The sequence below is a fragment of the Carassius auratus genome, unplaced genomic scaffold, assembly GCF_003368295.1.
Source record: "Carassius auratus strain Wakin unplaced genomic scaffold, ASM336829v1 scaf_tig00009860, whole genome shotgun sequence".
In the NCBI taxonomy this organism is placed as follows: Eukaryota; Metazoa; Chordata; class Actinopteri; order Cypriniformes; family Cyprinidae; genus Carassius; species Carassius auratus.
The window spans coordinates 81,601-106,784 of NW_020524083.1; the positions used below are offsets into that span (position 1 = coordinate 81,601).

Sequence of the window (25,184 nt, forward strand, 5' to 3'; positions counted from 1 at the left end):
CGCTCATCATTACTGGGTTCACTCAGTAGCCCAATCTAATGCCTTGTCGTAGTGATGACGCACGTTATCGCGCGACTCTTTTACCAGATGTTTTGAAGGAAGATCAACGTTCATGAGGAAAAAATATGTGCAAACTGTAATGAAGCAGAGTTAATTTATCACTTTCTGCGCTGATGCTGAGATCGTTCGCCAGCTTAAATGAAAGTATAACGTGCCTAACGTTTTCAACTTGTATACTATGTCACGTACTGAGGTCATGTGTCGTAACGGGACCTTTACGGGTTTTGTGTGAAAGCACGCACACATTCCGGGTAATCACTTGCAGTGTGAAAGTGCATAATCTACCGACCCGGGAACAATTGCCGGGACACATTACCTGTGTATTTGCTGGAATCGCAGTGTGAAAGGGGCTACAGAGAAAGAGAGAGAGAGAGATCTGATGAATTGGTCTGGCTGGGTTTGGTAATGCCGTTGTGGCCATGTCACACCAGGGAGAAGCAGCACTGACAACATATTCACACACACACAAAAGAAAACAGCTTACTTCAAACAATTCATGGCCTGATCTGATAGAGTCTCTGTCTCTCATTAATAATACAGCTTCAGCACAGTTTCACCTTGCCAGGAGGAAAGTGTTTCATCATGGTGGGGGGTGCTAAAGGAGGACACAGGGGAGCAGAACTGTCTTTGCATTTGAGAATGTGCGAGGACACAGACAAGTTCTCCAAAGCACTGGTCGACAGCTTGAATGTGACTTCATTATATCAAGTTTAGGTTATTTATGTATAACTTAATTGTATATTAATAATTTAATTTGGCACTATCATATATTTTACATGGATCTTTTAGACATCACTCACATTCTCTGATAAGCAGGCAATAATGGACCATTGTTCACCAAAAAAACAAATATTCTGTCAACAATCTCTCATGTCATCCTTCTACCAATGTTTCAGTTTTTTTTTTTTCTATGGAACACAAAATAATTTTTTTTTAAAAAATGTTCTGCTATATATATATATATAGCACGTTTGACCCCCAAAGCCTATTTCGTTTGATTAGTGTGATCTTTCCATTTAGCAGTCCCTGGCTCAGTTGTAAGAGGTGGGAAATAGTGCGGTTCACTTATATATATATGTCAGTAAGTGTGTGCACTTACCTGCCGGAGTGCAGATCTTCTGATACGTGCAGCATGATTGCGTGAATATTTCTGAGCATCAAAAGCGTATATGGGATAAACCGTCTTGGATAAAAATGTTCATAACGTTGCTGCAGTCCTCAATAAGTTACCATTTAAATTATCATTCAGAATTAGCTATTATAATTTTGATGCATCATGAGCATGTATGTAATGCATAATCATGCTGTCTAGGTAGGCCACACTCTAGGGTCTGGAAAAGCTCTACAGTTCTGTGTTACTGTGTTTCTCATTCCACTGGAATTCCCTTTCTCCCTAATCACTTCACACAGCTGCCACTTTTAAACACATGCTCATTTATTACAGGTCACCAACACAAAAGGAGACATTTAAAAGGACAAAGAAGCAAAGCCGGTATGGCGCATGAAGATCATCACAATGTTATGAGTGAGATAGGAAAGTCTTAATAACTGATACTGTCAAAAAAATATGCATTACTGGAAAACAAGACGAGTTATGGAGCTCTTAGACCTTGAACCCAGCATATGCACAATAATAACAATAGCGTTTCTCTTAGCAAGGAAATCATTGGAGCTATGATACTTTCATTGAAAGTATAGATAGTATGGTGCATTTCTATAATGCTGGGATACATAGGAAAAAGAGAAACATCCACAGGCATTTATACTTTGAGGGGAATGGTCTGGGTTGTGGTAAACCTCCATGTGCTGATGGTTTGATTCATTTACTGCCTCTGCCTGGAATAAAGTTTCCGTGCACAGAGATCAGTTAGCTAAAATACTCTACCTCCTTAAAACTAGTTCTTTGTCTTTTGCAGAGTAGCTGAAGCAGCAAAAGTACACATCTTACTTGCTGGCAAAGAAAGGGAGGTTGGCGAGATCCAATAGCACCACATTACTTGTTTGTAAGAGCAAGTTCAGATATGATGGATAATACCTGAAAAGTGTAGTGAACAAGCTTGGGCTTGTACCATACAACAACAAAAGACCCTTATCATCTCAGTCATCTCAGACACTAGAAATGTAAGAACAAGTTCAAAATCTCAAACAAGACCTTTATTGTGTCATTCCATCAAATAGAATTACAACAGGGATGAGATGCATCTTTTGGAATAGCCCCAAAACGAACAAAAGTACAAAGAAAGAATAAAAAAGGAAAGAAAAATATAACAGAAAAGCCCAACAAATGTAGATACATCTCCCATAGCTGTTCAATCAGAGGCAAACCAGTCACATAGTTTTAGCATGGTACATATAGGACCAAACTTATCTGCCATGACACTGACATGAGTAATGACAAATGTCCATTACAGTTTCTAAAACATATGCACAGTTTCTCCCTGGCCACAATACAGTCACACTCTCACTGAGAGCAAGATACATTTCAGAAAAAAGTATTTTCTGTCTGAGTACACTGAAAAATTCTCCATTGGAGACCAGTAGTAGTGTGTCCTCCATCACCTGTAATATTGCCTTCCAGAATATCAATATTGACATTAAGTTCATTACTAGATGAATTAAATACAACATGTTCAATACATTGTTCCCGGCTCTGGGTGAGTCTATTTGAACATGGGTGGCTCAGTAGTAAATATTCAAATTGGTTTCACTTATATCTACAGCAGTTAAAGATTCCAGGTCACATCACACCACTGGCACGTCCACCGATTCTTTTGTGACACTGAGGAAGGCACTCATTTCCCGTTTGCTCAAGAAGCTGTATGGCTGCTCCGTGTGCTCTTTCTCTGCCTGTATCAGATTTTATATTTTCTATATACGAGTAAAAAACTGAGGGAAACTGGTAAGTTTAAACAACGTGAAGAAGTTATGGAAATAAACCATAATAAACTAAATTGCCTTTTACCAAAAAAAAAAAAAGGTACAAGAGCAAGTGTTTTCCCCATTGTTTTCCCTTTTAGTCAAGTTGAACACCAATTCCCACGATCTCACGATGAATGTCCTAACTGTAGGAGACACAGGTGAGAAGTAAAGAGTCCGTTTGCACAAAAATAAAATTCTTTCATCATTCACTCACCCTCATGCCCTTCCAAACCTTCTTAAATCACATATTAACATATTTTAAATGAAACCTGAGAGATTTTTGTCCCTCCATTGAAAGTTATTTCCATCAAAACTTAGAGATCGTAAAAAAGAAATCCAAATGAATTGAGTGGTTTAAGCCAATTCTTCTGAAAAGACTTAAATACTTCATGACATGGTTTCATTTAGACTTTTATTCACATATAAACAGAGGTCAATGCACATAAATACAGCACATCAAATGTGACAAATAGAAGCTCAACGAACCTCATTAGTCAAGCAAGCACATTTTATGATGTCTAAATGAACATTTTTAAATGCCAGAGTGTAACACTGGTGTACACTGGAAAAGTGAAATTACTGTGTTTGTATTTTTATATTGGACCTAATCGATGGTTTCCAGTTCTGGTTTGGCTAAAAGCAAATAACTATCCCCAAAGATACAAAATAAACTATTTAGCCTAGATAGTACATCAATGTGTCAATGTGCAGAATACATATTAGCTAGCTTTACTGACTGCAGAAATGTTTGTGGATTTTAATATTTTCTTCTGTGTTTCTGTGCATATTTTAAAGAGACATTACAATAAATGTCTTCTGAAGATATCTTTATTTAAAGTAAGTAAACTAAATTAAACAGAATGTATATGGTGTTTATAATAATAATTTTACTTGTTAGGAATGTAAAGTGTTGTCTTTAGGAAAGTAAGAAAAAGTAATACATTTGGCTGTAACTATTTTTTTTTTTTTTTTTTTTTGGGACTTTCAGTGGAAGGAAAACAAAACACTCAGTTTTCATTAAAAATATCCTAATTTGGGATTGAACATAAGTATGTTTGGAGCGACATGACAGAATAGATGGTGACAGGATGTTCATTTTTTGGTTAAATTATCTGGTGTATATCTGGTTACATTCTTATTTATTGGAATAGAAAAGATGGAATAGATTTCGGAATAGTCCAGAGGCACTTTGGTTGATCAGTTTTCTTTAACATCCAATAAGTCTCCATCCTTAATTCCTGAAGTACTGTGCTGGTAGGAGAATCTGGCTCTCTAGAACTGCGTTGTTACACTACCGTATTCCTATGCCGGTACGGTGGAGGCGGCAGAACTGTTCCCGGTCTCTTGTTAAACTCAGAAAGATACTCAGGGCTGTCAGCCACGGCGATGCGACTTCGGATGCTGTGGCTGTAGAGAGGTTTGCTTTTGCACACTTGCGTTGGGTCTTGAGGGTTTGGCTGAGTCACTTTGGGTGGTAGACTATGCTGCCAGTAGTCAGGATAATCAAAGTTCTTCTGTGACTTCCTGTCGACCATTACAGTCCCAGTATGACCTGCTTGAAGCATGTTACCTGGATAGACAAGGTGGCCGGGAAGGCCGGATATACTTTTACTAGTGACTGCAGATTTTACTGCTTGAGCCAAATGGGTTGAAGAGCCAGACTGACTTGCAAGACAAGGTTGGATCTGTTGGCTGACAAGGGAGATTTGGGTTAACAAGGAGGGATTGCCAGACATGCTAGAGGAATTGGATTCAGCACCATGTTGCGACTGGGAATGCTGGCCATTTTGGCTCATCGATCTGGTTTGGGGGGGTTGAACAGGTGGAACGGCGAAATGAACATGTGTTCCCTGGCCATGGTGGTGGGCTTTCCCAGTTTGTGTTGAGAGGATAACGTGGCTACTTGCGGTGTTGGCTGCTGTTGTCATCCGCAGTGGGTTTGTACCACTAATGTTATTGTATGTGTTTAGGTAAAGGGGTTCGTTGATATACTCATCTTCTCCATTGGGTTTCCTATCAGGGGTGCTGTGGTAACCCGGGTTGTCCAGTGCATTAATATTTTCATTTTTCCGTTGGTTTACAAAAGGATTCTCCTCAACAGGACTAAGATGGTCTATAGACACAAAAGAAAATTGAAAATAGAATGACAAAAGCTCTATACTGTATACAGAATATTTGTCACTAATAATTGTAGTAGGGGAGACTTGTATTTTTATTTTTTATTTTGTTCATGTCATTACATTTACCTTCATAACTCACGGACTACTTAAAATGCACTAGTCATCTTGTGATCCAAGAAAAAAATATGTGACCCTGGACCACAAAACCAGTCTTTAAGTTTCCTACCGTAAATATATCAAAACATAATTTCTCATTAGTAATATGCATTGTTAATAATTCATTTGGAGAACTTTAAAGACAATTTTCTCAGTATATATATATATATATATATATATATATATATATATATATATATATATATATATATATATATATATATGTATGTATATGTTTTTTTTTTTTTTTTTTGCACCCTCAAATTCCAGATTCTCACATAGTTGTATATCGGCCAAATATTGTCCTATCCTACCAAACCACGATACATCAATGGAAAGCTTATTTCAGAATTTCAAAAAATTGACACTTATAGGGTCACATATAGGTGCACTAACTAATAACACAATTGATATATTTTCACTAATAAGGACAAGACTATAATATTAAATTAAATGCAAGAAGTCAGAGTGTTACAATTGTAACACTGAAAAATAAGACATATTAGCCCACTACATCTACTGCTGTAGTATCTATCTATAATTTCTAAGTTAAAGTGTAGGCTTTTCCATCTAATGTTTATATTTTATGTCAGTGTTATTTAAATTAATCACATTTTTAAATAGTTTGTTAAAAATAACAATTTTAGGGATAACAAATCACAAGTAACATTATAAGTAACTAGTAAAGTAATGCATTACTTTTTAATTTACGAGAAAATATGAGAGTTACTTTTTCAAATAAGTAATGTCAGTTACTTTGTTTTCCCATTTATTGATTGACAGCTCCACTGTGCTCATGAACTTACTGTATATGGTCCAATTTAACCAATACTAACAATCAAAAATGACTTTAGAAATGTTTGAAATGTTAAGCTTATCTTAACTTATTCAACATAAATCATCTTTAATTGAGCACTCATGGATCAGTGCATTTACAAACATTATAATTCTTAGTTATATTAGACATATACATAACTATCCAAGACATGCATTTTTGGAGAGAAGAAAGAAACATTGTGGCCTACATTTGTACGCATCTCCTGACCTACATTTAACATCACATTTACATCACTTTTTTCAGGAAATGAATGAACATTACTGTTCGCATATTAAATGAGCATACACATCTCTAGTTGAGAACTTCAGTCTTAGTTTATTCTGAATAGTCTGATTACATGTGCACAGGAATATTCATGTGAACATCTTCAGAATAAAGGCCCAAAATTAACTTGAAACTTGATTGAAAATTATGTAAATATGGTCACCAAAAGTAGCAACACTACTCAGCTACAATTTTCATTAAGGTAATAGCTGTTTTTAATACATTGTAGCATTACCAGTAAGATTTTTGTTTACTCAAATAGCAGTGCAGCATGATAGCAAGCTACATTTTAGTTTTTGTCACATTATATTGATTAATAAGTGTTTCAAATCTGCAGTCTAAGGCAATAATAAATCTGTTAATAGAGTAACAATAATAAGTTTGTTAATAAGTGTACTTCTTCAGACAGAGCATTTCAATTAAACTACATATTAAGCTAATAATACATGTATAATTTTATTTAGCAAGGATTTATTAAATTGATCAAAATACTTATAGACTGTTGCAAAGATTTCTCTTAAGTAAATACTGTTCTTTTCTACTTTCTATTCATCAAAGATCCTGAAGATATCATGGTTTTCATAAACATTAAGCAGCACAGTTTGATGTTTTCAAAATTGATAGAAATAATCTTGAGATTTCTGAACAATCATGTGAAAATGAAAACTGGAGTAAAGGCTGCTAAAAATTCAGCTTTACCACCACAGGAATAAATTACATTTAAAAAATTTTTTTTTTATTTTTTTTATTACTGTATTTTAAAATCAAATGAATGCAATTGGTAATGATAAAAAGAAAAAAAAGTTTTTTTTTAAAAAACATTAACCACATTTTACTGACCTCAAACTTTTGAATAGTTATACACTGTAATTAAATGGCTTCAGCTATAGTTTTGCTACCACTGTTTGTGCTAGTGACATAAAGCCTCCTGCCAGTAGTTTAACTACTGATACTAGCATAAAAACCATAAAAAAACTGTGAGTAGCCCACTTGTAGTTAACCACCCACAATTCATTGGCACTCTTTAGTTTAAGGCCTTTGAGGTGAAGGATGAGACCATTAACTGCTGACAAAATTTGTAACGGAGGAACTCAGAATCTATTGATTTTGCAACCTACTCAACCCACCACACTGGGTTAATGTTTTACTCCAGACACCCTTTTGTTTTAAACTGTCTGAGTTTGAAATTAAATGACTGCGATATTATCGACCAAAGAATGTGTAATAAGTCTTTCAGAGGTGATTTACAACAAAATAATTCATGTATACCCAGAAGCAACTCATATTTTTGAGTCAAGTTGAATGCAATTCCTCAAAAAGACATTTAAAAGACTTTTTTTTTTTTTTTTTTTTACCTGAGGATGACTTGTTCATAGGGCTCATGTACCCATCTCCATCAGTGGTCTTTGGATTCCTATCTCCGAGAAAGACAGTTGGGTCAGCGCTATAGCGTTGGCCATCGCAGTCGTCTCCTGAGCTGGACACGGGCTGTTTCTTCAAACTCCCATTACACTGTTGTTCCTCAAGGGTGTCAAGACCCATACCTTGTGTGCTACCAGGGAGGAATATGCCACTCACTGATCCAGAAGTTTCACGGGAACAAGCCCCCATCCTGTCTTCTGGGCTAAAAACTCTCTCATGACACCTCAATTGTGTCTATATAGGGAAACAAAAAAGTTTGGATGAATCATCCACCTTAGGTGTCTAAATCCAAGTCTTATAATTATACTTTTCAATTACAAATAAAAGGCGGTTGAAAATTGTAGGGAGTGTCACTGCTAGAAAACAAAATTGTGTACTAAAACCAGAATAGATAGGACAGGCTGTCTTAGTGCATGTGGAAATATGTGTTTCAGGGGAAAACAATTGCAAAATTAGTTAGTACTTCCAAAATAAGGGTATCAAGGTTTGGCTTGTTAGTATGAGAGTAATGGAAGCCAAAATTATTTTCCCTGAATGATTAAGTAACCATTTTTATTCAAGGAATAGCTCAATTAAGATTTGCAGAAAATTTACTCAGCCTCAGAGTTTGTTTCGTCTTTGATATAGATTTAGAGAAATTTAGCATTACATCATTATCTCACTAATGGATCCTCTGCAGTCAATGGGTGCCATCAGAATAAGATTCCAAACTACTGACAAAAGCTTCACAATAATTCACACAACTCCAGTCTTGGACCAGTATGAACTTCAGTTACAGTGAATATCATGCTGGTCCAGGCTGGTTTGTGCTGGTCTAGCTGATGAACCACCATAGTCCTGCTGTTCTCAAGTCAAATCGAGCTGGTGAAGCAGCATAGTCTTGCAGGGCTGAGTGTGAGTCGGCTAGTTGTCTGTATATAAGCAGTGTCTTTGGGGACAAGCTTGCATAGTTCTATATTTAATGTGTTATTGATGTAAAAAAAAAAAAATGCAAACAAACACAAACATTTAGATATATTAAAACAAAGAAAAATGAAAATTAACAGCATAATCACAAGTAGTTTGTCAAATAACAGGGGTTCCCTATCGATCTTTCACTTGTACTGCGTCTGCTTAGACGTTTTGGGGAAAACTCCTTTTTCTCCAAATACTGAAGCTTTTCAATTACGAAATGTAACTGCATTGCCATTGGTTCGTGCAGTGAAAAACAAAAATATTAAAAGGCTTTACCTTTAAACATTTTTATTTATTTATTCACTTAATTATATTTTACTTGCACTTCAATCAAGGTATACATTTTATCAGGTCATGAAAAAAAATAAAATAAATTGTAAACAAAGCAAAGAGCTATTCTTACCTTACTGGTATCCATTGGTGGTCTTGATGTGTGTGAAGAGGTAGTGATATTAAAGGTCTGAGGAACCAAGTACTCCTCAGCGTCCATCAGGTCATCCAGCTCCTCCTCGTCCAGAATATTCTGGAAGAATTTACTGTGGTTGGGGCTGGGCAGTTTCATGCGGTCATCCCCCTGAAAGCAGAAACGACACCATCACTCTCTGCAATCACCTTGAGTTTCACGGGTGGTGTAGGACAAAAGTATTGATTTTCAAGGTGAGACACAATACCAAAATAGTTGTATTCTCACCTGTATGACGAGGTATCTCTGAGGGTCTCGTGCCATGCGGCTGAACTCTGCAGCAAGTTCTTTAAAACGAGGCCGACTGTCAGCATCAATCATCCAGCCTAGAGGCGAAGACAGTAAGAAATGCCAGTAGTAACTTCAATTTATCAATTACACAGTTTTTAAAGACACTGCAATGTAGTTACTCAAATTAAATTTTATTTTGACTGACTGAGAGATAGATTCCTCATACGGAATCTCTCTAGGCTCTTCAGATTCCCAGCTACATGTTGGTGCTTTTTTTTTTTTTTGTCTTCAGTTCACCTCACTCACTCACCCCACTTTTATAGGGTTGAGGTCAGGGAACTGGGATGACCATGGCAGAAGCTTCATTTTATCCTCAGATACACGTTTGTGTTGATTTTGATGTTTGCTTTGGATCATTTTCCCGATGGAAGATCCAACCATTGGCCCATTATAAGATATTTTAAAAGAGACAGTCAGGTTTAGATTTTTTATCTGTTGGTATTTGATTAAATTCAGGATGCCATGTATCTGAACAAGATGTCCAGGACCTCCAGCAGAAAAATAGGCCCGTACAAATCCAGCCATTTATTTCACCATGGGTATGGGGTACTTTTTAACCCTATTTGAAATTATCTTGTGGGTTTGTTGCCAAAAACCTTTTTATTTATTTTTATTTATTTTCTTCATCATACCATAGAAGCCAGCCAGCCATTTGAAAGACAATATGCTTCAGAAATATTTTTCTTTGGGCCGGGACGTTAATTGAGATTAATTAATTACACAAAAAATAACGCGTTAACTAAGATTAATTAATTACAGAAAAAAAAATTCCCGCTTTTTTTATAACTTATTTTTGCATCGCGGAACGTTTCTCACTGGATGAGTTTCGGCGGACCGATTATACTGAAGCACTGAAGTAAGATGGCGGATCTTCCGGTGGCTTCACTACCTGTTGGCAGTTTAAAACGCGATGAGCGATCCAGTTATATATATAGATCAGTGACCTCAACGCAAAACATATAGCAGCTAGCGTGGACTTTACACTTTATGTTGAACTATGTATTATTTTGTTGGTGCAACAGTTTATGTTAAACTCTTTATTGTTTTGGCCAAGGTTATTGAGAGTTGGACTTAGTATGTTATGGCCTCTGAAGCAACAGAGAGATGTTTTCTAATAGTCAGTGTTTCCAATGTTCTGAATGTAATTGACAGTATTGTGTTTTACTTAAAAAAAAAACACTTTACAGAAGGTTCCAGCACCTATGAGCTTCCTGAATTTCTGAAATGTACTATTTTTTAAATTGTTTCTAAATATGCTATTGCTACACTTCATGGCAAAAATTGCACTGGTCTGCTAGACTTGGTTGAACAAAAATAAACAATATTTTGTTGCTTAAGCTTATGTATTCAGTCATTATTCAATGGTATACTATAAATCCATGTGAAAAAAAATTACTTGGATCTGTTCTCATGTCAAATATTTATCTGCGATTAAAATGTGATTCATTTTGATTAATTAATTACAAAGCCTCTAATTAATTAGATTATTTTTTTAATCGAGTCCCTGCCCTAATTTTTCTCATAATAATTTCTAGGTTTGCCAATAACTGTTGGCCTATATGCATAGGAGAAAAACATTATTGTTATAATTTGAGTTACACTTTCAGTTGTTTTACTTTCTGAATGAAAGATCATAAGATAAATGATGCAGATTTACTTTCACATCCCCCTTTTCTCATATTTTCACAGCCACCTTTATCAAGGGTGCTGATATTAGTGGAGGGCACTGTAGATAGATAGACAGACTCATTTGCATCTTATTGAGCTGTTTTTCTTTCCACATTAACCCACATTACTGAACTTCTTACAGTTCCATTATATCTCTGACAGGAAGTAACATGCCCTCACCTTGCAGCAGCCTGCTCCTTATTTCCTCCCAATTAATTTCCTTTCAGTTCTCACACTCAAACACATTATCCAAATGAGCAGCAATTACTCACGCAATCACACCACGTTTCATCTCCATCAATATTTCGCATTTCATTGTCCGTGGGGCTACAGATGTCACAGCGAGTAGAATCACAAACAACAGCTTACAGTCAAAATGTAATTAGAATTAATGGGTTCAGTCTGTGTCTCATTTCATCTCTTTGTGTTTATTTGATTGAACTGGCTGAGAAACCCCACCGCTCACCCAGCTGCTTATTTCCACAGTCCACAAGACTGTCTGGCTAAACATGGAGAGCGGATGGGCTAAAATCCATGTGACTGCATGTATCTTGCTAAATAAAATATCACGTTTTTAGTATAAAAATGATCATTTATTGTAACTTACAGTGTATTTCAAAAACCACACCTCCATGATGTTCCATCACTGAACTGTATCTGTGCTAGTACCTTTCTGTAGAATTTGAGCTACTGATCACATTCAGGATTCTACATGACACTCACATTTCACCATCACCATATAGACATCTATGGTGCAGATGGGTGGCTGGGGCAAACGTTCGCCCTTCTCCAAGATGTCTGGAATCTCACGTGTGGGAATCCCATCATAGGGCTTTCCTCCAAAAGTCATCAGCTCCCAGATAGTCACCCCTGAATGACAATAGTCAACACACCATATTCGGTATACAGACAGATTTGAGTAAAATAAATAAATGAAAATACAAATAAAAGGATATATATATATATATATATAATCTCACTGTGATCTTGAAATTAATTTAGATTAAAATAGCTCATTCGAATGTTCCAACATATTCCAAGCTAGGTGGTGCATTAGAAAGGGGCTCATCTCCTGTTTCCAAAATGCATTACAAAGTGCTTGAAAAAGTGGGCCCTGTTTGAAATTGTTTAATGTATATGTTCGTTTATTTTTATTTATTTGTGCCATTTACACAATGTTTAAGTTTTTATCAAGTTTGTAGGTGTCAAGGTACAGAAACCAAATAATTAAATGTAAAATAGCACTGGCTAGTCTTCAATGTAAAAATGAAACATACAAACAAACCTACATTTATTCAGACACCTTCAACATTTCTCACATTATTACAGTTTTGTTATATGTATCAAAAAATATATCTGGTGTCTGAATAATATTTGGTTTGACTGTTAAAACTACAAAGTAATTCAGTCAACAGCAGTGAGTGATTTTCTTGGATTAACATTACAGCATCTAGTAGCTAAATGAGGCGCGGTCACTTTAAGAGACGTTGAACGCATCCCATTTTTTTCCCTCAACTGTTTACTTTCACTTAAGAAATAACTAACAGTTTTTTCGAGCATAATTTCCAAGGTGGATATTTTGACATATTTTGTATGAATTTGTCAGCACCTTTCTCTGCATGAGCCCTGAACACCAAAACAACACGAGTACTGAATTGGGCTCTTTCACATCTTTTTGTTATATATATATATATATATATATATTATAATAATATATAACAAATGATTAAACAATATTGCTTTGTCAAATATTAAACAATGTAGAGAATATGTTACAAATAAAATTTGTCATTTTAAAATGTAACTGCATCAGAATACACAATTTAAAAACACCATTAAATCAATATATTATATCATATACAGACACCAATACCAGTAGAACTTTAAAGTTTGTGGTCATTATATTTTTTTTAATAGATGTTATGCATCAAGGCTGCGTTTATTGATCAAAAAAATATTTTACAATTTAAAATAACTGTTATATGTTAAAAAGTAATTTATTCCTCTATTTCAAAGCTGAATTTTGAGCATCACCAGTCTTCAGTATCATATGATTCGCCAGAAATCACTCTAATGTGCTGAATTCCTGCTCAAGAAACATTTCTACTTAATATCAATGCTGGAAACAGTTGTGTTGTTTACTATTTTAGATCACTGTCATTTTTGATCAAATAATGCATTTCTGCTGATTAAAAGTATTAATTTCTTTAAAAAAAAATTTAAAAAAATAAAAACTTGAGCCCCAAATATATTCTGTATTTAAAAATAAATATTCCCAGTTCAATTTAGAGCCTAAATATGTATAAGTTGACTCTCCTATGCTAAGAGTAGCTTTGACTTACAAATAAGTTCTTATCATTGAATAGTAAAGGATTGCTTTTAAAGTATACTATACTACTAACTGATTTAAGTAAAACTAGGACACTGTAAAAGTGTTTTACTCACCATAACTCCATACATCACTCTGATGTGTGAACTTCCTGTAATGAATGCACTCCAGGGCCATCCACTTGATGGGCATCTGCATAAGAGAGAATTATCATCAGGATGTAATAATAAATGGAGTAATGCAATCACATATAATTAAAACATACATTTGTGAAATTCAAATCAGAACAGTACAATTTGCAATATGATAATAAATTCGAAATACAATCAAGAAACTACCATTCTTTCTAGCAATTTATTTATTTATTGCGTTTAACCCACATTAATTACAAAATTGCTTAAAATTAATTCAGTGTATCCATAACACATATTAAGGTATATGAGTTTTTTTCACAACTAGTGTGTCTCAGCTTGTCAATACTGACCTTGCCTCCATCGGAATTATACTCCTTTTCATCAACATCCAGCAGTCGAGCAAGTCCAAAATCAGTGATCTTGATGTGGTTTGGAGATTTTACCAGGACATTACGGGCCGCGAGGTCCCTGTGCACCAGCCGCCTCTCCTCCAGGTACATCATACCCTGCCGAATAGGAGATCTGAGAGCTTCAATCCAAAAACACTATGATTATCATAAATACACATATGAGTCACTGCATTCAGAACATGGGAAGTCTGTTAAAAATTAAAATAAAATTGAAAACTGAAGTTAATTTCATAAAATGATAAATTTAGTGTACTACATTACACAAGTTGGAAACTGAGCTGGGCAGATTGTGAAAAAAAAGAAGCAGGAAGAAAAGGGCAAAAAGACACCCCAAGGGATAACAAAAACAATTCAAGGGAGTACTTGAAGTCAAAGAAAAACAAATCACTGGTTTGAATATTTCCAATGTTTTTATTAATATTTCAGCATTCAACAGAAGACAACAGTGACCATTAGGCTGTGTCCAAAACAGTAATTGTCTGAAAAATTAGAAACATATGCATAGCAATATGCATTTTTTTTTTCTAAGTGCTGCTCAATATTAGTTAGATAGCAGCAACAACAACAAAAATGAATAAATAAATAAAGAGTCAAGCAGATTCTGTTAAAATGCATTTTGTCCTGAAACTATTCAGAATTACAGAAAAATGAGAGAATAAAACACAGAAGCAGTCGCCTGACACTGTGAGACTGAATCATGGATCGATCTATCACCAGCCACACACACATACACACCAATGCCACAATGTGCAATATACTGCAAACTTTTTCCAAGTTACACTTTTTATTACTGTATTTTATAATAAATGCATGTACTGCATTACAGACTTTTTATTAATATCTGTATACAACCTAATAAGTCAACATAAAACATCAGGATATCTTCATATCTGGATACATTTTCTAACTTGTTTACAATAAAATATGCATTAAGTGTACACTACACTTCAAAACTTTAATTTTGTGAAATATCATTACAGAGTTGCATGCTTTAATGTATTTGGACAACTTTGAAACTGAAAGGTGTAGGACATTTATTTAGTAGATTACTCTGTTTTATTATAAAATATCTTTTTTTTTTTTCAGGATATGTCCCTTTTTGTCACTCTTTTACAGATAGAACCATTTAAATTGGAGGACTTGGCTTTAGATGTCCCTATCACCATTTCTTACTGTTTATTCTCTAATTTGGCATGAATAATATGCACATTCTCAAGTCACTTAATGGTAATAAAACATACCCATTCCACATCATAACTGTGTCAACAGCAGTGCAAGCCCAGCATCTCATACTGTAGGATAAATTACGCAGCACTGTTCTAAATGAGTAGAGTCTTTCCACAGTCTTTCATATCATCCATTTATTTTTTCATTAACCATTAAACAGAAATGCATTCCCTCTGGCTTGTTCTGCTCGTCTCCTACGCCGTGGCCATTGCTGTAGTTCTGAAGGATCAAGCGTTTAAGGTCTTACACGATCCATGGATTTCTAATTCTTTTAAACAGACACAGGACAGTATGAATACTACTTGGCTCAGGTATGCTAAGATTTGTAGCAATCTGTATTTCCCTTGATTGACTGTCCAATCCCAGAAGTAATGTGTTTTAAATATACTTTCATTTTACTGCATTGTAATTGAATTGGCATAGCGCCATGTTGGCTCTCCTAAAGTAGCCAAATAAATACATACAATAAAAAAGGTGTTTACTTGTACTGTTTTGGCCGATTCACGAGTTCACCCTTACATCTAATCTGAAGGCAAATAGTAGGCATATTTTGGCGTGCTGTCCTGGGGGAGGGGTCCGGGCCCGGAGCATAGCCCGAACCCAAATAACTCCCCCTATCCCAATTTGGGATAAATAGATTAGAAGTGAGGAGTTGGGGTGGAGGAGGGTTGCCGAAAAAACTGTCGTGGGACAGGAGGTAGGAAGACTGGATATATATACGCGTGCGTGCTATAAGATGATTAGCTAAACGAGATGCACCTGTACCAAATTGGATGATTATCTGATCGTGCTTCTCCCGAACTTTGTTAATAAAACCACATTTCACGAGTTCACCCTTACATCTAATCTGAAGGCAAATAGTAGGCATATTTTGGCGTGCTGTCCTGGGGGAGGGGTCCGGGCCCGGAGCATAGCCCGAACCCAAATAACTCCCCAAAAGAAGCTTAAAGCCATAGGACAGCAGCCAGAGAGATAAAATTTAGTTGCCCCCCAAAATATGCGTGTTGGGAAGAAAATGCAGAGCGACCTGGAGAGCCCGTGCAGTGTTCGACGAGAGCTGCGGCTCGCAACGTCTTACCAGCGAGCCCTCCATGCCGCTTATGGGAGGAGCACAATGCCAGATATCAAGAAATGAGGGACTCTTGCTGCCTCCGAAGGGAGCTGCGGCTCTGCTGCACCGGAAGGGAGAGTCCCTCTTGCGGCTGAGTACGAGGCGCGGTTTGTTGCATCTGATGGAGGGCTCTCACTGCGACTGAAGGGAGCCAGCGACTGTATCCCATCGGGAGGGAGATCCCTGGCCGCCATAGAGTATGCAACATAACTCGGACGGGGGGTTCACACTGCGACCGAAGGGAGCCGTGGGTCTGCTGCACCAGAAGGGAGAGCCCCGTCAGATGCTAAATAGGCAATGAGATTCGAGCCGCGGTTTGGCGCGTCGGATGAAGGGCTCCTAATGCAACCGAAGGGAGCCAGCGGCTGTACCCCATCGGGAGGGAGATCCCTAGCCATCGTGGAGCATGCAACATAACTCAGATGGGGGGTTCACACTGCGACCGAAGGGAGCTGTGGGTCTGCTGCACCGGAAGAGGAGCCCTAGTCCGATGCTGAGAAGGCAAAGAGACGCGACTGTTGGAGGGACTCCCGCTGCATCCGAAGGGAGCTGCGGCTCTGCTGCACCGGAAGGGGGAGTCCCCCATTGCGGGTTTATGGAGGCACGGTTTTTTGCCTCTGAGGGTTCTCCCAGCCTCCGTAGGGGGTTCGCAACTCTGCAGCAGGAGTGCTGCCCCGGAGGGGAGAGCCCTGATTGACGCTAACTAGAATACGACTGTTGGAGGGACTTTTGCTGCGTCCGAAGGGAGCTGCGGCTCTGCTGCACCGGAAAGGCGAGTCCCCCTTGCGATGCGAGGCATGGCTTGATGCGTCTGATGGAGGGCTCTCACTGCGACCGAAGGGAGCCAGCAGCTCTATTCCCCCGGGAGGGAGAACCCTATCCGCCCTTGAGCATGCAACATAACTCAGACGGGGGGTTCACCCTGCGACCGAAGGGAGCCGTGGGTCTGCTGCACCGGAAGGGAGAGCCCCATCAGATGCAGAATAGGCAAGAAGATTCGAGGAACGGTTTGATGCATCGGATGGAGGGCTCCTGCTGCGACCGAAGGGAGCCAGCGGCTGTGTTCCCCCGGGAGGGAGATCCCGGTCCGCCCTTGAGCATGCAACATAACTCAGACGGGGGGTTCACCCTGCGACCGAAGGGAGCCGTGGGTCTGCTGCACCGGTAGGGGAGCCCCGTCCGATACGGAGTAGGCAAGAAAACGCGACTGATGGAGGGACTCTCGCTCTGCTGCACCGGAAGGGAGAGTCCCCCTTGCGACTGTATAAGCGGCTTAATTTGATGCATCGGATGGAGGGCTGTCACAACGACCGAAGGGGGCCTGTGGCTCTGCTGCACCGGGAGGGATACCCCCATCTGCCGCTGAGCGCGCAGCGCAACTCAATGACAGATGAAAGGCTCACACTGCGACCGAAGGGAGCCACTGCCCAGCTGCACCGGAAGGGAGAGCCCTGTCCGATGCTGAAATAGGCAAGGAGATTGTAACGATGGCTGGAGGGCCCTTACTTTGGCCGAAGAAACGATAACTGAGAGGCTTCTATTATTCAAGTACACAACATGATTTAAGGAGGAATATATAATTTTTTTTTTTTTTTTTTTTTTTTTTTATTTGTCTGATGAACAACAACCGAGGGCATCTATCGGATTATGTGAGAGGCCCCTTTTGAGCTGCTTAAGATTAGGGCTGAAACGATTCCTCGAGTAACGCGATTACAAAAAAAAAAAAGATGTAGGCAAATTCCTCTGCTTCGAAGCCTCTTTTAATTTATTCTAAATCTCACGTCGGGTTCTTTCGCAATGAATTTTTTTTTTTTTTTTTTTTTTCTTTTTGAATGAATTAATCAAAATAGGTAATTGCACTTACATCCGATTCACGAATTAATATCTCTAAATATTAAGACGGAACAGTGTTTAAACGTAAATCCTGCACGTTCTGCGCGTCTCTGTTAATGAATGGAGCAGGAGCGCGACTTCCTTTTTCACACACACACTGAAGCGCGCATTACTCTCACGGTAATTTCTGCGTCTGCCGTCTCACTAAATGAGGACCCGAACACGCGAACAACATCCCCAGAACTGCTCCGACAGTCAGTTCATGAGCATTTGACTAAGTAAAACTAGCGTCACATCACATACACAGAACTGAAAAGGTACGTCAACCCGACTAAATAAAGGTCCGGGGTCCTGACATTTTATCCTACCCATCAGATTTACTGTGCATGCGCACATCAGTATAATTAAGCAACAACACATTTTGTTACTCGATTAATTTTTTTTTTTTTTTTTTTTTTTTTTTTTTTTTTTTATACCAGAGTCGTTGATGAAATGAGGGTCCATCGTGAATTTAGATTGGGCGTTCCGGAGTTAGACAAAAGCGAGCCTGATGAGGTTGAATTGGAGAATGGACATAAAATATATATTTTTATTTATTTATTTATTTATTTATTTATTTATTTTTGAGGCTCTTGCGGCAGCGAGAATTGCGGCAGTAGGGAAGGATGGAAAGGGCTCCTGCGGGAGCAGACACTGCTATGGCAGTGGTGAAATATAGGTAGAGGCTCCTGCGGGAGCAGACACTGCTGCGGCAGTGGTGAAATATAGGTAGAGGCTCCTGCGGGAGCAGACACTGCTGCGGCAGTGGTGAAATATAGGTAGAGGCTCCTGCGGGAGCAGACACTGCTGCGGCAGTGGTGAAATATAGGTAGAGGCTCCTGCGGAAGCGGAGACTGCTGCGGCAGTGAGGAAAAAACAGAAAAGGCTCCTGCGGGAGCGGTCAATGCTGCGGCGGTGGGGAGATACAGAGAAAGCTCCTGCGGAAGGATGGCTGAAGTGAGGATTGACCATTACAGATAGATAGGGCATGTTAGGAGAGTTAGCTATGGTAGATTAGGAGTTTTAGTGAAAGGGGATGAGCTGGCGTTAGAGGGGTTGGCTGAAGAGGGTTCGAGATAGATATATAAATAAATAAAATAATCGGCCTGACCAATAATAGGTCTTGGTACCCTCTGCCTTCTGGCAAATCTGGAGCTGGAGGCCACTGAACAGAAAAATGGTTAGTAGCATGAGGGAGCGGAAGAGTTGAGGGCGCGTTTACGAATGGAGGCGGCCTCACGTTTGCTTCAGCTGCTGTAGCTGTGGGTCGTGGGAAGGGGCTGGGGTGTGTGATGTCTTGTAGAACCTGTGTAGCCTGCACTGCTAGCAGAAGTAACAGGATGGAAATACTGAGATGTGCAGGCCCGTGTTGCAAGTAAAAGTAGCTTCATGCTTGCTTTGGCTGCTGTAGTTGTTGGCTGATTTGACAATTGCTCAAACCTTGTCTGAATTAATACAGTCCTGTTGGAAAAGCATCTTTTCCTCTTGTTTTGGCCTTTGGGCCCTTTTAAACAGCCTCCGGAGCAGATAAATTTGGGATGCTGTTTTCCTGTTGTAGTATGGACTGTGAAAATAGGGCTTTGAAACAATGTAGCATGTTTAGTTTTATAAACCATTGTACCAATAGATATGTCTATAGCAGTAACGTTAATTGCAGTAATTCAAATTCAAGCAGTTTCTAAAGACATTTACTTTGCATGCTTTTCATATAACAGTCCTAAAAAGACGATAGAAAATTTACTCACACTTGTTGTTCTGCAGCCAAACACGAGGCAGTAGCGTGAAAAATTCTGAATAATCATGCCAGTAAATGGTGAAATATGTCCTTAAATAATTGATCCTGCCGGAATAATTGCATGAAACTTATGTCTGTATCATCTCAGTGAGGTTTAAACATGCACAGTAAAGCAAATGTAATGTCTTTAGACATTTCGGTGTGGATGACAACTCTGCAAAAAGCCTTTGCTTCGTGGTTAAAAAGTGGCATCGTCATCGGACAGAGTTAAGTCATAACGCCGTTTAACAAATTTTGGCGTCTTCATAAGCGCATTCTATATATAACGTCTATTTAAATTGTTCAGATGAGCAAATCACGAGGTTTTCTTGCATGATTAGCATTTTAATTGTTTGGTCAGACGGTTCATATATTGATCTATATATTCACGTTCATAAATCGGGGATTAAACGTGGAATTTATCTTTTGTATGCTAAATATGTAAACAATATGTGCACAGTACCTATAACTGCGCTTTACATTTTGCAAGATTGACATGCTAAATGGCTAACTGACCCGGTTTACTCTCATCTTAACAAAATTGATAAGAGTTCCTTGCGTTTACGAACGACATGTATCGGTTTAATCAACTCGACATGTATACCGGTTTAGTCCTTTCGTTCACGAATGAGAGCTCTCGATCTCTGAGACTCATATGAAACTCGCTCATTGTGGATGACAACTCTGAAAAATTATTCATGAATGAGTGTAAACCGAGAACGATTCGTTCGCCTAGAAGATTCATTCGAAAAAACGATTCTTTCACGAATGACATGCCACTACAACAACGCACGGTCTTCGCCGCTAGTGGAGGCAGCATCGAACTGCGACACGGCTGAAAAAGCGAGAGAGGTTTACTGCGGGGAGAACTGGAGCACGGCTGCGATCCAGCATTATAATAGAGCCCGGTCCTGGCGAGAAAATCGTGTTGCCGAGTGAGGCGAGCTCAAGGATTTGCACGAGCTTTTGGCCACAACGTGTGGCTTGGCGAGAAGAGCAGCTGACGCGATGACGCTTGTTGGTGTTCGGCGGATAGATATCTTCGTCGGAAGGAAGATTGGGCCTGTGATAAGATGACGGACAGCGCGAACCGAATGCTGACAGAGCGAACCGAATGCTGACAGACGGTCTTTGCCGAAAAAACTGTCGTGGGACAGGAGGTAGGAAGACTGGATATATATACGCGTGCGTGCTATAAGATGATTAGCTAAACGAGATGCACCTGTACCAAATTGGATGATTATCTGATCGTGCTTCTCCCGAACTTTGTTAATAAAACCACATTTGGTCTGCCTGAAACACTTATTATGTATTACTGACATTTATTATTTTTCAGTAATGTTGCCTATTCATTAATTAATTTGTAAACTTAATGAAATATGTCTGAGAAATAATTGTGTACATATTCAATAATAATTATGAATACAGATAATGAATACATTTAAATATGAAGTCAGATTGATTATACATATACTTACACATAATATTTGAATGTGTAATGCTTTTGAATAACAGTCCAAAACGTTTCTAATAATAAAGTTCTCCACACCAGTCAATTAGCATCTTGTGAAGCAAAAAGCAACGTGTTTGTCAGAAACAAATCCATCTAAAAGAGTTTAATTTTTAAATGTAGCTTTTAGACAAAATATAAAGGCCAAAATAATAATGCTTCTAATAATGCTTCCTCCGGTGAAAGTCCTTATGTTGTTGTCCTCTCGCATAAAAATCCACCAACACAATTGTTTAGAACTATTTTGGACTGTTGTTGCTTGTGAATGGTGATTCATCCCTGCATATTTCACTCCTGATTCAGACAAGATGACTTTTTCAAGAGAACGCAGTATTGTGGATAGAGGACTGATATTTTAGCTGGAAGCAGTTAATTGAGGTTAAAAAATGTTTCAATGATGGTTTTTCTTCTTACAAACAAACATTTTTTTTCTCTTCACAGGTTGGACTGGGGGACTGGAGTCATGTGGATTACTGGTGGATTATTGTAATGTTTTTAACAGCTGTCAAAACAGAGATCATTTGCATAGCGTCCCCTTAGAATTATAAGGTTTTATTAGTAGAATTCTCAAGGTCTGAAAGGTAGAATTTGCCATGACATTCTGATGAAAGATTACACCTTTTCTTCAGACCTTTCCTTTTGATGATGATCATGCATAGTAAAAGCAGACATACTGTATATTAATACAGTAAACAGAGTCATGCTGAATCTACAGGGAGTGATTTAACAATGTAGATGTCAATTTTAAATAAATACACTCAGATGACAGCATAGATACAATAAGCAATTTGCAGTTGTATTATTTTTATTATTATTACTATTTGATATTATATTAATAACTGGTGTGGTTGCTGCCAAGCTTAAGGTCAAAGTTAGCGAGATCCAGCTAGTCTAACTACAACATTTGCCAACAAAGCTTCTTCCACTGAGATAAATAGGAATGCTAATGGATAGCTTTATCCAGTTAATATAGGCTTCCTTGAATGTTGCAGTGCATTTCTAGAAGCATCCAATGCTTTTAACAGCCTTGAGCTTTCTGTATATTCAGACCTTTAACTTCACTTGAAGAAAAAGACACACACACACACACACACACAAACACACACACACTGAAAGACTGCAGAGATGAAACAGGCAGCAAAGAGCAGTCCTTTGTGTCCACTGTTTGAGAGCACCCAGATGAAAGTAGGAGTAACCTAATCAAAACACTGCCTGCATTTAGCATAACAAGCCCTCTGCATGCCGATCCAGGGAGCGAGACTTAATGCTGGCGTGAGGTGCATTCGGGGGCATTCATAGAGCATCTCCTCATCTCACTCTTTTATGCACCAGCCTTTATGTGTGCATTAATAAAGGTTAAAGTTTCAGTGGAATGGAAGGGTCCCTCAGTGCCCTATTACAACACATGCTCGCCTCTGGATAGGCAAATAACAAAAAAAATACTCTTCACTTGATTATTTGGAACTAATTAGAGAGAGAGAGAGAGAGAGAGAGAGAGAGAGAGAGAGAGAGAGAGAGAGAGAGAGATAGAGAGAGAGAGAGAGAGAGAGAGAGAGAGAAAACAAAGCACTATGGCAAAGGCATGCTTAATTCTGCAGACAATAATTCTGACAAGGGGGGTAAGAGGAAGTGGGCTGGAATGAGAGAGAAGCCCTCAACATCAACATGGGAATAGAACGTTACAGAGGTGACTTGTACTAAACATAATGCAAGAACATACAGAAACCTATAATATATACTCAAATATGTCCAAATGTTACAATCAAAGGGATGCATGCTATCATGATAATCAGTGTTGGGAAGGTTACTTTGGACATGTAATAGGTTACAGATTACAAAGTACCCTATTTAAAATGTAATATGATTACATTAGCTTAAATGATTACATTTGATTACTTTTTGATCACTTTTTTTGAGACTTGCAGAATCAAATTAATATGTGTTTTATTCTGTGTCCTAAACTCCTGCAACATTGGTTTATCACATTTTAGAGCAGTCAGTGTAATTTGGGAAATAAATTAAATCAAATCTGTATGTGTGTGGAAATATTAAGATGTAACCCCCTTTGTAATTTTTAACATTTATTTTGTAATTAAATTATGTAATTCTGTTACATGTAACTAGTTGCTCCCCAACACTGATTATAATGCAGCTAAAGATAGCGATGTGTAATATGGTTATTGTGCACGCCTGTCACTGCATAAACTGGTTAAACAACAAGTTTTATTTTCTAAATAAATTACTATTCTTCAAGAACAGGAAAAAGATGTGTACAAAATGAATTGATCAAAGGGGAAAAAAAACGATCATTTTTATTTTTTTAAATGAAAAATCTCAAATTAAAAAAAAAAAAAGTCTTAATTTAAAAAGAGCTTTTCAGCTGTTATTGTGACATTTTGTTGCATTCATGTTCGCACATCTCAAAAATGCAATGACTATGACATGGCTTGAAAGCAGCATCTCTATATTGGGAAAATAATGAAACTCCAAAATGGAAATGCATTGCTTATTGACATTGTCACACATTGCTACACTACTGACTGAATATAAAATATACAACAAAAAGAATAATGTTCCTGGTTACTTCCAATATATTATTTGTGTTTTGAGCAGAAACACAAACTAAAGTGATATGTTGCCATTTGGTGGACACAGTGGTCAACCTCACAGGAAACGCACAAGTCTAAAATCTCTGAAAACATTCATTGTGCATGATTGAGCACTTGTTTTGTTCGAGTTATCCATTTGCATTCACTCACAAACAAACATGTTTATAAATCTCAAAGAAACTCTATGTGTATTCCCTAAACATATGAATAATACACTCAACATACTGAAAAAGATGCAATGGCAATATAATTCTGAAAATTTCCCTGTGGAGTCTCCTGAAGCATCTCGTTGTATTCTAGAGACATTGAAGTGAAGTGAAGTGAAGTGACATACAGCCAAGTATGGTGACCCATACTCAGAATTTGTGCTCTGCATTTAACCCATCCAAAGTACACACACACGGCAGTTAACACACACACACCATGAACACACACCCGAAAGAGTGAGCAGCCATTTATGCTGCAGCACACGGGAAGCAGTTGGGGGTTCGATGCCTTGCTCAGGGGCACCTTAGTCGTGGTATTGCCAAAAAACCCACAACCTCAGAATTAGGATCAAACTCTCTAACCATTAGGCCAAGGCTAGTCTTATCTCTACCCCCAACCTTCGGCAAGAGCCAGAGTTTAGCTCCAACCTTAATCAAACACATCTAAGCAAGCTCATCAAGGTCTTCAGGATCCTAAAAAATCATAGGTAAGTAAGGGTTTGAGCTAAACTTTGTAGTGCAGTGGAACCTCCAGGACCGGATTTAAAGAACCATGCTGTACAGGAACATACAGTTTCAGAGGCACAGTAGGGAATAATCTAACAATACTAATAGTTTTTCAGAAAAAAAATAAATAAAAATGTAGCGCACATGATCTGAACACGATGAAACAAAGAAAAATGAAAAAAAAAAAAAAACTGAAAAACACGTTTCTGTAGTTCCCCAGTGTAGACAAAATTTAATGAGTAAAATAAAAGTGACAAAGCATAAAAAGAGGGTCTATTCCATTTATACAAGGTTTTTGGTATCATGGCTGGCTAGATTTGACCAAAGAGTGAAGACTGCC

At 38.1% G+C, this 25,184-nt stretch overlaps 1 protein-coding gene across 1 annotated transcript in view; it reads right to left on the bottom strand.

Annotated features, from left to right (window-relative positions):
* Positions 1-1,863: 1,863 nt before the first annotated feature.
* The window catches only part of LOC113072681 (receptor tyrosine-protein kinase erbB-4-like), a 107,775-nt gene continuing 84,454 nt past the window's right edge, over positions 1,864-25,184 (bottom strand). Inside the window, exons 22-28 of the mRNA XM_026245653.1 lie at positions 13,969-14,124; positions 13,601-13,676; positions 11,879-12,025; positions 9,425-9,522; positions 9,137-9,307; positions 7,713-8,013; positions 1,864-5,092 (exon numbers count right to left, since the gene is read on the bottom strand). Of these exons, the coding sequence (XP_026101438.1) occupies positions 4,266-5,092; positions 7,713-8,013; positions 9,137-9,307; positions 9,425-9,522; positions 11,879-12,025; positions 13,601-13,676; positions 13,969-14,124 (1,776 nt within the window). The 3' untranslated portion in view covers positions 1,864-4,265. The remainder of the gene's footprint in view (positions 5,093-7,712; positions 8,014-9,136; positions 9,308-9,424; positions 9,523-11,878; positions 12,026-13,600; positions 13,677-13,968; positions 14,125-25,184) is intronic.